The 14172-nt window shown below is 35.0% G+C and overlaps 1 protein-coding gene across 2 annotated transcripts in view; it reads right to left on the minus strand.

The window, feature by feature from the left end:
* Positions 1–14172, minus strand: part of LOC148955494 (ATP-binding cassette sub-family E member 1-like) — a 61310-nt gene that overhangs the window by 5115 nt on the left and 42023 nt on the right. For both annotated transcript variants that reach the window (XM_089102459.1, XM_089102454.1), the window contains exons 6-9: positions 10348–10469; positions 8434–8600; positions 5433–5666; positions 1436–1632 (exon numbers count right to left, since the gene is read on the minus strand). In XM_089102459.1, the coding sequence (XP_088958585.1) occupies positions 1436–1632; positions 5433–5666; positions 8434–8600; positions 10348–10469 (720 nt within the window). The remainder of the gene's footprint in view (positions 1–1435; positions 1633–5432; positions 5667–8433; positions 8601–10347; positions 10470–14172) is intronic.

The following is a 14172-nucleotide window of genomic DNA, read 5'->3' on the forward strand; positions in this document are numbered from 1 at the left end:
TTAAAAAGAAGTTAAATTACTAAGCCCTGGAAGAGTACTATTTTTACGTTCACTATAAATTGAGCTCTCATTGAAGTTTAGCCTAGCTTCCAGATATTACTTCTATTTCTATTAAAAAAGGAGACACCAAAAAAATATGACGAGGCCACCTTTTTCTTATTAACATTCATGTGTGGGGATTGTAAGAATATTAACTTTACTTGGCTAAAGTGAATCTAAAGGGACCACTTGCAATGACGATTTTTATCAGGCAATAATTGGTGATATTGTAAGCTACAGTCGAGTGCCTCTTATATACAGCGCACTACACGAAAAAGAAATGAAGGTCATACTCAATTGGTTAAGTTCGGAAGAAATGTCTCATTCTGTTTTTATAGTTGATTTATTATCCAGAATTTTTTTCAATTGAGGACTACAAGCTGATTTGGTCAATATATAAACAATCAATAACACAAGAGTGAACCTCAAACCCAGGCTACACAAATCAAAATCACCTTGCCTCAAATAAAATCAAAGCTACACAAAACAAGAATATTGAACAATAATGCCAGTAATACTTGGGATTGTAACAATAACAGAGATTTTGGCGTAAAATGTTGTTTTGCTTCTTTTCTTAGCATAATTTAAGCGATGTTTGTTCATAAATGTGAATTAGGATCTTCCGTAAGTCTGTTCTATGCTATTCCCTTATATTGAGCTTTTATATATGAAGACATTTCATATCTTTTGCCACTGGGCAATCAGTTTTTATATATATATATATATATATATATATATATATATATATATATATATACAATTCAAAATTCTAAACACACTGTACCTGTAAAAAAAAAAAAAAAAAAAAAAAAAAAAAAAAAAAAAAAAAAAAGACCTAGATTGAACCTTCTGATGAGCATATATTAATAAAAGAGGTGGACATGGTCGAATTCGACATTGCTGTTGTACCTCTTTTACTGTGGACGTAAAGCACTAATTCGGCTAATTGTATAGGTTACGATAGCCATTTTCAAATGCAAATGTTAATTCTTTGTGTCAGTACTAACTAAAAATTGCTAAACACCCTCTAGGCCTTTTACGACAATGCAAAGTGCCAGCAAAAAAAAAAAAAAAAAAAAAAGGAAAAAGAGAGACTCGATTTAAAAGGAACATCATTTTAGTAAATTAACTCCACACATTTTCATTGCAAAACTCTCAGAATCTTTTTCAGTTAAAGATTAACGAGTGTAACGACAATGGGGAAGTTAAGTCTATTAATTTGTCTTAAAAATCATGACCGCTCAGTTCAAACATATAGTTGTGGACTCGGTTCGCTTTAACAATAAGCCTTCAATATTCCAAAAAAAAGAAGAAAAAAGTTTCTTTGTCTTTAAAAGGCTTCGTAACCCGACTGTCAGAGAAGACAAAACTAAAAATATATATATTATGATTTTACTTTTTGATGACTTTTGCTGCAACAAGACGTTGCTCTGAATCCAGATAGGCTGAGGGCTCATCAATCAGATATACATCTGCGGGTTTTCCTAAGGCAAGGACCAGCGCCACTCGTTGAAGCTCACCACCAGATAAAAACTGGACATCCTGATCTATAATATCGTCGATTTTCATTGGTTTCATTACGTCCGTGCTAAACTGAAACAGACTAAGAGCTTAAAAATAGAATCATAAAACATCAACGCTAAGCATCAGGCTCGTACGATCTTGATTTCAAAAATTAGTCAAATAATTTCCTGTATTTTTTTTATTTAATTTGCCTGTTTATCTTTATATTTATTTAACTTGAGCCCACCCCTTCTCTAAAATAAATCTTGTGTACATACCTAATAGACATAAAGCAAAACGTAACACAGTAAAAAGTTGACAATTAACACGAAAAAAAAAACGTCTCACTAAATTTACCCGTTATATATATATATATATATATATATATATATATATATATATATATATATATATATATATATATATATATATATATATATATATATATATATATATATATATATATATATATATATACCCTTTGATTTTTGAATTAAATCAATTTGCCCTGAATCAATTTGCCAATTGGAGACAAAGCCAAGACAGATAGTCAGAGTCAGAGGCAAAGCTGGCATAAGCCTTTTTCAGGATTGTTTAAAAATGATGTCATTTTCACTTGTTGATAGGTAGTCTATCACCCATCCATCCATCCATCCTAGGGAATAACTAGTGTAGATAGCCAATAGATCTAAGGGATGATCGAGATTTTTGGGTTGACTCATAACGGACAATGTCGACTGGACTTGTATGCAAAAGAAGGGACTGAATTTGCTTGGACTCTCAGGCGCACAACTGAACTGAGCCTAATAGGCTTGCCCCCTTAGAGTCTCAGGTGGACTACCGTGTTTTAGGATTGACACAGGACAGACAAGTCCCCTGGACTCGTACGCAAACGGGGAGACCTACAGTTTTCCGAGTGTTTTTGCAAACGGCACGGGCAAACGGCCGTAGTAGCTATGACTCTCAAATTGGACAAATACTTGTGTGTTAGCTTTTGGAGAGGCATGGACACCTAGTAGTCCAGGAAGTGTGTGCAAAAAGGCTTAACCGAGAACAAATTGCAAGAGAAAAGATTCTTTGACTATCCGACCCCCCCAAAAAATATGCTGATTTCAAATATGCAAAGTTGGCTCATCTATCTGTTTCAGATTAAGCGTGATTTAACACTAATAGAATATTTAAGTGAAAGTTTAAATTTTACGTTCAAATAAATGTGATTTTCATAATCACCGTGATCTAGTACCCTACTCTAAACATCAATTTTGTTGCTGTACGCCTTTATATGTAAAAACGAATTCACCTCCTCAAAATCAACCTCAAAAAACCTAATTTTTAGCTTTACGTTCATATCAAGGAGATTTTCATAATCACCGTGATCTAATACCCTATTCTAGACATAAATTTTGTTGTTGTACGCCTTTACATGGAAGCACGAATTTCACCTCCTTAAAATCAACCTCAACCTAAAAAAACCTAAGTTTTAATGTTAAGTTCAAATAAAAGCAATTTTCATAATCACCGTGACCTATTACACTATTCTAGACATCAATTTTGTTGTTCTACGCCTATGAAACACGAAATTCACCCCCTCAAAATCAACCTCAAACTAAAACAAACATATTTGTGAAACAGATAGATCAGCCAACTTTGCATAATTGGAATCAGCACATTTTTTCTTGAGTCGGATAGTCAAAGAATCTTTTCTCTTGCAATTTGTTTTCGGTCAAACCTTTCTTTTCCTGGACTATAGTCTCAGGCAGGTTCATCAAGTTTTAGAATTGACACATGACCGTTAAGTCGCCTGGACTCGCAGATAAACAAGCATCCGGTCCAAAGCTTAATAGGGCTCGCCCGACTGCCTAGAGTGTTGGGCCAGGTTTAGCATCCAATTCATAAGCTCCGACAGTTGAGGAAACAAAAAATTAATTAAATATTGGGTTGACCTAGGCCCACCTGCCTAGAGTGTCAGGCGAGTAACCCAATTCACAAGTATGAACTGGGTATGAAGCGGATATATATTCGCCTCAATTTTGAAGGGAAAGGTTGTGTGGTCTAAAGAATTATATCCTCTAAAAAAATATGATAACATGCGCGTCGAATAAAATTTAACGCAAAGTAGCTAAACAAATCTCACAATTGGGGCATCTCCCTCGTGGTCAAAAGCTGCAGCGGCTTAAGTTACCGTATCCACAGCTGCGACAAGAGTGCAAGGATTTCAATAAAAATCCAGGATCATTAATAATTTGATAAAGATCTTTCTACACTTACATAGTTGGTCTAGCCAGACGTCATAATTCCTACAAACTTTTCCCATAAAAATCTAAAAGTGCATCGCTTCAATTTGGTTTTTTATTAAAAGGTAACAGTAATAAATACTAAAATAAATACTAAGAAAGTGAAAAGTAATATCTTGTCTTATTTTCTTATATTTCAGTCTACCCGAATCCTGCTTCTCTATTGGCAGAATACTTACACTAAAGCACAGATACTAAAGTTTTGTTTACTTATATCTGTGAATATCCTGAAAGTTCGACCTTACAAGACTAATTAATTCTTTGACATGATCTTCAGTTAGAATAGATTCAACGTACGCAGTTCATTTCCCGCTTATTATTCCCATGAACTAGTTTTAATAGTCAGTTCTGTGAACTTCCCTGATTCACAGGACATACCCGAAAAAAGAGAAATCAAATATACTGAAAAGACATTTTTCTCATTGTAATAATAAGAATAATCAATTTAATTAGCGCAATTGGTAAAAATCAGGGGGGGGGGGGTAATAAGTGCCTGATCTCAGTTTCCGAAAAAAAAAATACGAAGCTTGAAAAAATACCAAGTTTCGCCAAATGCTAGATGACGTTGATAGTTTTATTTTGTCGACACTAGCGCCAGTTTCCAGTCATTAAAATTACACCTACTCTTTAGGTTCTACTATACTGAATTCACAAGATTTTGTGACATGCCTGCTCCTTCAGTTGTCCTGGTCCAAAACACAACAGGACAACCATTCAATAACTAGCCTACGAACTTCATCATGCAATTGCCAAAATTTATTATTGCCCTTGAAGTGCTTTTATTTTGGACGCCCGAAATGTCAAGTATATCCTCCAATGTACAATTTACTATAATAGTTATTTATACAGCAAACAACTTTATTTTAGATGTTAATTCAATTGGATTTTATTTGTATATATGAAGCATAAAATTATCATTTCATATTATTTGGAAATTTACTTAAAGTCTAATCTACAAAACAGATTTTCACTTCAAGTGCCAAGAGCATCAAAGTAAAAACATTTTTTTGGCTGAAAACATTCATACCTGAAAACCTCGATTTTCTAAGATTTGTCTGTTGGTTATTTTAAACTGAATCCTTCAGGGCCTTACCGCATTTTTGTAGATGTTGCCACGTTGAACTACGAAAATAAATACACAAAGCGAATTACATAAATTTGACAACACTTTTAGTTGACAAAAATTCAAACATAAACTATCTGCTGATTTCCAAAGATAGCTATGCCTTCAAAGGAAAACTAGACCTTCTCAAGCTGTTGGGTGCCATGTTTTGGGCGTATTTTGTGTTGATTTTTTTTACCCACGTTTCATTGTTGCCAATTCACGAAAATTTAGGAGAGGCCAGAATTTATTTTTCAAACTAGGGGTTGAGAGCAAATTTTCTCTCTTTTTTAAATGAAGAAACCGAAAAAAGCCAACTTTCAATGAAAATTGGTGAAATATAGGTGAGAAGGAGAATCCAGGGGGGTCCCATGCCTCCCACCCCCAATTTATACCACTGCCATGTAGCTGTTTTCAAATTTGGAACCTACTACTACCATCAATTGTATGGATGGCTGCATGGTGGCTGCGTGGCTGCAAATGGAGTTGATTACCTGTGCATGAGTAAAGGCATCCCTAATCTTCTCCAACAATAGCATTCGCACTTTTCCTTCATATTTGGCTGTGATTTTCTGTGGCTTATAACTTATGTGCAAAGGGGGAACTTCTGCGCTTCCTTCGTCTGGATATAAGTTACCTGCCAGTAGCCGAATAAGGGTTGTCTTACCCGTTCCATTTTCACCAAGTAGCACAATAATTTCAGCATCTGTAAATTCACCCCCTTCAACCTGTAAATTACATTACATTTAGTAACGTAATAACTATATGTTTACCATAAAACAATAAAATACAAGCACCTCATGTTTTTTCTTCCGCCCTTAAGAATAGCCTGGTTGAAGGGTCGTCATTTTATATATGTGCCCTTGACCTTTCTAAAGCAGTGTGGTTCATATTCAAGTCCTACTTCCCCTTTTTTAATAACGACTTAAGTCTTTCAGTTTTTTTCTTCTTTGCTTCTGTTATTAAAATTCTTATTTCCTTTTTAGTAAATCAGGGCCTCCGCTCGCCGTGAAGCAAGGACGGGTTTCACCGCCTAACATATTCAAAGTGTGTATTTCTGGTAAATAGACAAGAAGAGATAAAATTATTTTTTAATTATTAAGAATAATTACAAATTATGATATTTTACTAATATGTAAAAGTAAGCAAGGTCTTTCAGTTATGGTTTCAAAAGTTTCCCGTTTGTTTTCCAAGATCGGTCTTTCTCTTAATGTTGGTAAATGTGAGCTTCTAGTTTTTAATAGTCCGACTTCTTCTCACGCTTCCTTGATCTGTCACAGTTTTTCTATACCTTCCATTCCTTCTTTTCGTTGGTTGGGCATTACAGTTACTAATTCAATTTCTACAGCAGTGCACTACCCGTCATGTCAAAAATAAAATTTAAATTGGCTATTCTGATCGAGAAAGTATAATAGACGAGCAATGGGTAGACTTTACTCTACCTTTGTCATCATCTATCCTCGACCTTTCTGGTCATTACCCCTTTTTAATAGAATGGTTTTATTTATACAAGCAACCATAGTTAGAACAAAAATTCCAACTAAATGGCGCTAGTACTTACAACGAAAACAGGAAAAACACAAGACTATAACTTATTAAACACTGACATTTAAAAAGGAACGAACGATTTGGCGAAACGGTTTGTTCTTAAAGTAGGCAATTCCAGTCTCACTTTGTTAGCTGACCTTGTGTTTATTTTATTCCTCATAACTAGTGGTTGAATCTCTCTATGTTTTTCACTGCTAAGACGAAATTGGCCAAATTTGCAGGTCAAACCCAAACGATGTTCGTGAAGGGACGATAGTTGTAGGACCGATAATGCCGATTTAAAACTTACATATGCGTCTGAAAGAATAACTTTAAAGGCTCTTTTTGTAGTGGCTCAAGTTGATGGCTTAGGTAACTTGTGATGTTGACTTGAGGGCCCCATACAGGGCAAGCATACTCGAGAATTGTTCGGATTTATGTAAGATACGCCGTCTTATGTTGGGGCACAGAAAAACCAAAACGACGTATTAAGATAAGGGTACGCATCGCACCATTTGCCTTTACAGTGATTGTATCAACATGAGTACTAAACGAGCAGTCAACACTAAATGTGACACCGAGAATTACAGCCAAAAATACACTAGGACATGGTGGAGGAGGACTGACAAAGTCCCTCTTAAGAGGATTAAAGCCAAGGATTTTGGTTTCTCCTTCGTTGATTTGAAGGCTTTTGATAGTACATTGGTCTTTAAAGTTGCTTATTATTGCCTGAATTTGGGAACTGCCTCGCAGTTGTCAGTAAGATATTTCAGAAGAACTGACAAGTCGTCTACGCACTTAAACCTGTCCTCAAACTCAGAAAGGACAAAGTTTATAACTGCTAATAAAAACAGCGCTGCCAGTTTCGTGCCTTGTGGAACACCACACTTGAGCTCAGCCCATTCGATGCTGGTGTCTCCAGGGAAGAGGCTTTAGACGCACTGGAAACGGTCTTGCAAACAATCGATGACTAAAAGGAGAATATGCTTAAGTGCACGCATTGCGCGTAAATTTGTCAAAGCTATAAAATGGCGAATAAGGTCAAAGGTTTTTCAGTAATCCACTAGGAAAAGATCGACAATCGCACTTCCTCGGTCAAGCCTCTCGACAATAAGGTGATACATTCTTACTAAGCAAACAGTTGTGCTGCTTCCTTTCAAGCATCCGTACTGATATGGGTCAAGAGAAGAAGAAACCTGTGACATCAGCTCATGGTATATAAACGTTTCAGCCACCTTTGACAGGTTTGGGGTTATTGAGATAGGTCTGAGTTGGTTGCAAGATTTGGGACAGTTCACTTTGGGTATGACGCAAACGCACGCTCTCTTCCAAATACTAGGGAACATTTGCTAAATGAAAATCATGAAAATGAATAAAAAATTATGTTAAACAAATTCGATATTTTTATTTTAGATTTTGTAAATTTTGACTTTATCTCCACTTAAAATGACTCATACGTCTGGAGTACCTTATGTACCAGTTAAGCTGGCCTTGTTGCATTGAGAGCTATTAGATTCAGCTTTTTACCGATTTTCACCCCATAATCCTTTAGTCCGTCTGTTTGGTTAATTTCATTGTTGCATAATTGTAGCATATTTTCTATTCTTGTTTTAGTGTATTCTCTTTTTTTTATACTCAGCAAGCGTCATTTTTGTATACGATGTGGGTTAAAAATCAATCATTATATGAATAAATGAATGAATTTATTGATTACCTGTCGACAGTTATAAGTCGTAGTTCCATTGTCTAGAGAAGCCCTTAGGAGTAAAATAGATACTTTCAATTAAAATGTCTGAGCGTTCCCATTATTATTCCTCAGCTGTTGTACAAACTCAAATTGCTGGATACACTTTACACAGAAAAAAGATTGTCTGCAACTAACAGGAAAACATAAAATAAACACTTACTTGCAGGAAAATAAAGCGTAAGCACCAATTTGGCTTTTGAAGAGAGGATAGTAAATCTTACTTGCAAGGCGAACTCTCCTAAGGTTTTCTTCATAGTAGGATACTCAAAGTGCCGCATACGCTTTATCTCTTCTTCTGTTGCGGTCTCTGAAACTTTAAACGTTAAAGCTTCTTCTCGAAACCGTAAATTTTCTGTGGGAATAAAACCATCCAAAAAGATATTGATCCCTGAAAACAAACATCAATTTACATATTCCTTATTAAAATATGACAATGTAAAGAAATAAAAATTTAAACAATTGAAAAAGTTGCTTATGCGGAGACGCACACTCTTGCGACAAATGGCACGTTGTTTTCTCTCTGAAAAACAACACTTTTTTGTACTTCGACGATGCATGTCATTTAAATATCACTATACAGAAGGCAAAACAACCGACAAGGAACATCAACTCCAAGTCAGTGGAATTGAGGGAAAATTGACTGAATAAGTGTGTGCAAAGAAAAGCATCAAATAATTTGCCAGAAATTCAAATATTTAACTGTAAACCGCGCCAAAAATTGACTAGATTTCCATTTCTCCCACGCTTATAAATTTGTGTTAAAATGCCTTTAATTTTCCATTAAAAAGACATTCTCTTTTTTATGCCGAGGGTAGGGAGTTAGACTAAGCCTTTCACTCTCTGAAATGAGCTAGAACGATCAGTATTTTTGAAGCCCAGCCATCCCCTGCCAAAACCTTATATCTTCATTATTCCAATACTCGATACTTTAGTTTTTAAAGAAGAACACCTTAGCGGTTGTCAGCCCATAAGCACGAAACTTCGATTTTGAATTTAGGATCGACCACCATAATCTCGACATGCCAAATCCAGTAACGCAGTCAATTCTTTTTTTTTATCAGAATTATTTCTGAGAAGAAAGAAGATAATGCTTTTCTATACTTTTTGAGAAACAACTTGTTATCTACAAATAATTTGCCAGAAATTCAAATATTTAACTGTAAACCGCGCCAAAAATTGACTAGATTTTCATTTCTCCCACGCTTATAAATTTGTGTTAAAATGCCTTTAATTTTCCATTAAAAATACATTCTCTGTTTTTACCGAGGGTAGGAAGTTAGACTAAGCCTTTCACTCTCTGAAATGAGCTAGGACGATCAGTATTTTTGAAGCCCAGCCATCCCCTGCCAAAACCTTATATCTTCATTATTCCAATACTCGATACTTTAGTTTTTAAAGAAGAACACCTTAGCGGTTGTCAGCCCATAAGCACGAAACTTCGATTTTGAATTTAGGATCGACCACCATAATCTCGACATGCCAAATCCAGTAACGCAGTCAATTCTTTTTTTTTATCAGAATTATTTCTGAGAAGAAAGAAGATAAAGCTTTTCTATACTTTTTGAGAAACAACTTGTTATCTACAAGGGCAAATTAGATTCTACATCCGAAACAAATCCAAATGGCAAAATTGTCGTCATACGTTAGAACATTACCAAAATAACTAGCATATACATACCAAAAGTAGCTTCTAGCCGGTACAATTCTACTTTAGCTATTTTTGTCTATCTTGGAAAGGGGCTAGGAAAATAAAACTTTCAGGGATAGGTCTACAGGCTAAAGTATGTCTCGGCATGGTCGATGCTAGTAGGTTTCATTTCTTTTTCTATGTCAGTGTCTTCAATTTTATTGATCTTCTTGACAGGTGCTACTATATTTTAACTAATTTGTGCATTAATAAAACAAATATTGGATTCCAATTTTTTGGGGAGGGAGTTTTAGGAAAGGTCCAAACAATTAATATTTAGTTAATATTTAAAAGCTTAATACTAGCTCTATTAGGCTAACAGCTTAAAAAACCGATGGGGATTACAAACTGACAACAGAAAGATGATACTTCAAAAAAATAGGTTAATTGGTCAAAGAAACTGAACATAGAAAGAAAGAAAAACACGACAAGATAATTTTTTACTAACCTTCCCTGACTGAGTAAGGCATTGTGACTACACCATAAATTCCAGGAGTACCATACAGACAGCAAATGTAGTCAGATAGGTAGTCTAAAACTGATAAATCGTGCTCTACAACAATGATGTACCTGGAATAAAAAAAAAACAAAAAAACAGAGAAATCAAAGGTTGGCAATCAGGAATACAGTCTTTTAGACAAAACCCTAATTGGTTAAGAAAGAAAAGAAAAACAAATGAGAAGTAATAAAAAGAGAAAATTATAGAAACAGAGAATATAGATACCTTCACAAAACTAGTGGGCATGCAAATAATGAATATTTATTTATTCCTAATACCAGATAAACCGCTATGAATTAGATTGTGAAAGCCCCGCTGAGAATATATTTATGGTTTATCTTCTCATATTACAATTTCTCAAGCACAGAAGAACCAATTTGCTTTTCATCGCGATTATATACACAAGCATCTATTGAGACTTGCCACCTACGCCTAAGGGAACAGATTCGACTATCTCCTTTCGACCCGTTCAGAACATAAAATCCGTCGATTCCCTGAAATTTTTTTGCAACGCGTTACTTTTACATAAAATTACAAAGACCCTACAGGAAATGTATATACGAAAAGGTGTGAACTATCTCTACTAGTAAATTTATTTACAAGTGCTTTACTGAAAACTGAGCTTACTGTAGCCTTTTTAGAGACGTTAAATTTTATACTGTAAGTTAAATATCACAGCCGGTGAAAGACAATTGAGATCCCTGGAAATTAGTTTTTTTTTTTAGGCAACTTAAGGTATATGTTCCCTTTGCAATTTTGGCATGCTATTTCTCTGCTATCCCACGAAAAGAGAGTTTTGATATAATTCCATAGCTGACACTCAAATCTATCCATCCGCCGAATTGCATTTTTTTTTTTAATTTGGTGTACATGATTTTTCAGATTGATGAAAACTGGCTAAAAATTGCTTAAAAAAGGACAATTTCCCCTATTTTTTTTTAAATAGGGAAAAGTCCTTGGAAAAAGCCCAAGCAGTATTCTAATTCTGGCTCGGTGAATGGATAGACCTGAATAGACTAATGAATCCAGTGATAGACGCATTCTGTTTTGTGCAAGTTACAGCTGCAGGATTGCCGTAAAATCACTTGTTTCAGAGGGAATATATACCTTAAGGACACTTTGGCTTCTAGAAGAACAATCTACCATTTTAGAGTCGGTTTTGTGCTTTTAGTAAAGCACAACTTATCCAGAATTCAACGAAAATATAAAAAAAAAAAAAATAAAGATTAGTTGGGATAGTTTAGTAGATGTGTGTTGCGAAAACTGCGAAGTAATTTTTTTTTTCGTTTTAAAATTCAACTTCAATCTTTACTTACATCAGAAAAACTTCATTTATTTTCAAATTAATTTCTATACAGAACATATATACACTATTGCTAACGGTTATGCATTGTATAGCAGCACGCAACTACTAGAGGGAGGAGGCATGCGATCTTTTATGAGGGAGGGGGCGTTAACGAAGCGTAAAGACGCCTTTTTTTTACAACAGAATTGTCCAACTTTTCGTGAAAGGCCCTTGTTATGAATACGTTACTCCTCCCCATACCACTTCATTTAAAATCATATGTTTAGAATAAACGTCGTGCAATATAGATTCTAATGGGCTAATTATGGGCTTTTTATTACAAAAAAAAAACTTATATTCTAAAATAAAAGTTCAAATTCACAGGCTTACTTGCAAATAGGTGGAAGGGGTGTAGTCCCCAGGAGCAATAAACTTCTATAAATAAGGGGGCTACCCCCCCCCCCCATAAATACAACAATAACGTTCAGTTGATGCCCCCTGATTTCTATGCAAGAATTGAGCTTATCCACAATTCTCAGACATACCCGTCAAATGAAAATTTCTGTAATCTTACAAAAAGGGAGAAAAACAATCCGAAAAAAGGGACAGTCTTGATGAAAATTGCACCAATAACGTCAACATGTTCCAGAGCAATTAAGCAGGGATTGAAACTCCTATTTAAAAATACGATATAAAAATACGCATTTTTCTGGAGAAGCGTAATACATTTTAGTCATCCTTTTAAGAAGGATAGATATCGCCCCACTGACAAATCGGCAATTTCTGGCATTTTGTGAGAACAAACAACAATTTTGACCCCAGTAGGGTCAGCTTATAATAGAGCAGAAATCTGTAGATAGCGAATTGGCTTAGAAGTTTCAAAAAGTTCATCTTAGAACATCTCCCCGTTCAAAAGTCAAATTCCCGCGCACTGGTGCATTGCCAAAAAACGAATTTCATATTTAAATTAGCGATACTGATAAACTATTTATCCCGTGATACTAAGGGTTGTCAGTACGGCATAGCTGCAGAGCAACTTAGGGCAAGGTTAGGGCAAGGTTAGTGCAGAGCAAGGTTAGGGATTAGTGTATCTTTTTAAAGGAGGGGATAAAGGTCCTTAGAACCTCAAAAAATGCATTTTTAGGTTCGAATTTAAAACTTTCGCGAAAAATTTGAAGAGAGATAGAATACTGGTCTCCCTTCATTTTGAGAAATATATTTGGACTAAACACGAAATATGGGTGCTATGAGTTTAGAAAGCTATTCTTTTATTACGGAAAGGGTTTTTTTCAATAGAAAACTTTAGTTTTCAAATATCGTAGCATCGTGATAGAAATTAAAACTTAATCGGATGGGCAGGGTCCGATCCTGGTGCCAGCCTTCCTCACACTTAGCTAAATCCTATTTTAACGAGTAAAGAACATACTTCAAATCAGTTTTGCGGTCCAAGTAGGGTTAGGATACGAGAAGGTATCATTAGCGTAAACAGCTGTTCATCAGAAATTTAAAACATCAGAAACATTTTTTTTTATATTATGTTTGGATGCATTTTAACGTGGACTTTTATATCGTAAGTCAGGTATCAATAGGTCGTATCTTCATAATTGTAAATCTCCAGAAAAGCATAAAAAAAAACCAACAACATTTTCATTACCCCTCCGATAACTGTAAAGCAAAAACGGATAGGTATGTATTGATTTTACATATCAATCTATTTTCGTTTTACGGTTATTAGAGGGGAAATAAAAAAAGTTGTGTCTTTTTTGCTCTTCTGAAAATTTAGAAGTATAGAGATACGATCTTTTGATACTCGACTGAGCATATATATATATATATATATATATATATATATATATATATATATATATATATATATATATATATATATATATATATATATATATATATATATATATATATAAAATAAAATGATTTCCTTTTTTTGTATCTTATGACAAAGAGTTTTGGCAATCAGTGATATTGCTCACCAATTTTCAGTCCAGATGTTCGTAAGGCAGTTGTAGCATAAAACGCTTGTAATTACCGACTGAATATATGTGTTGCGGTTCTATGCGTTTACCCCCCCCCTCCTCTCCAGAAAATACATCCTTGCTGAAAGGATATTAATCCCAAAAACTTACTCAACACTGAAAACTTACCAGACAATCCCCCCCCCCCACCTGGAGAAAATTCCTCCGCGAAAAATATCCGTATGTTTCCCAATAGTAATACTATCTGTAAGCAATGGAAAAATTACACAACTTACAAAGGCACATAAACTTCTACTATGGGGTCCTCTGATTGTTTTGTAGTTTGGGAGGGAGGGAGATACCTCAAACGGTGCATTTGAACGCCAAAACATCCCAGTTCCCACTGAGCCATTAGATAAATACAGAATTAGTTCTAAAGGAGGGACGAGGGGAGAGGCAGAAATTACTGTATGGTCCCCAGGGCCGTAGCTACGATTTTTGTTTGAAGGGGGGGGGGGG

The sequence above is a fragment of the Artemia sp. Qi Xiang Cuo genome, chromosome 2, assembly GCF_049724085.1.
Source record: "Artemia sp. Qi Xiang Cuo chromosome 2, ASM4972408v1, whole genome shotgun sequence".
NCBI lineage: Eukaryota > Metazoa > Arthropoda > Branchiopoda > Anostraca > Artemiidae > Artemia > Artemia sp. Qi Xiang Cuo.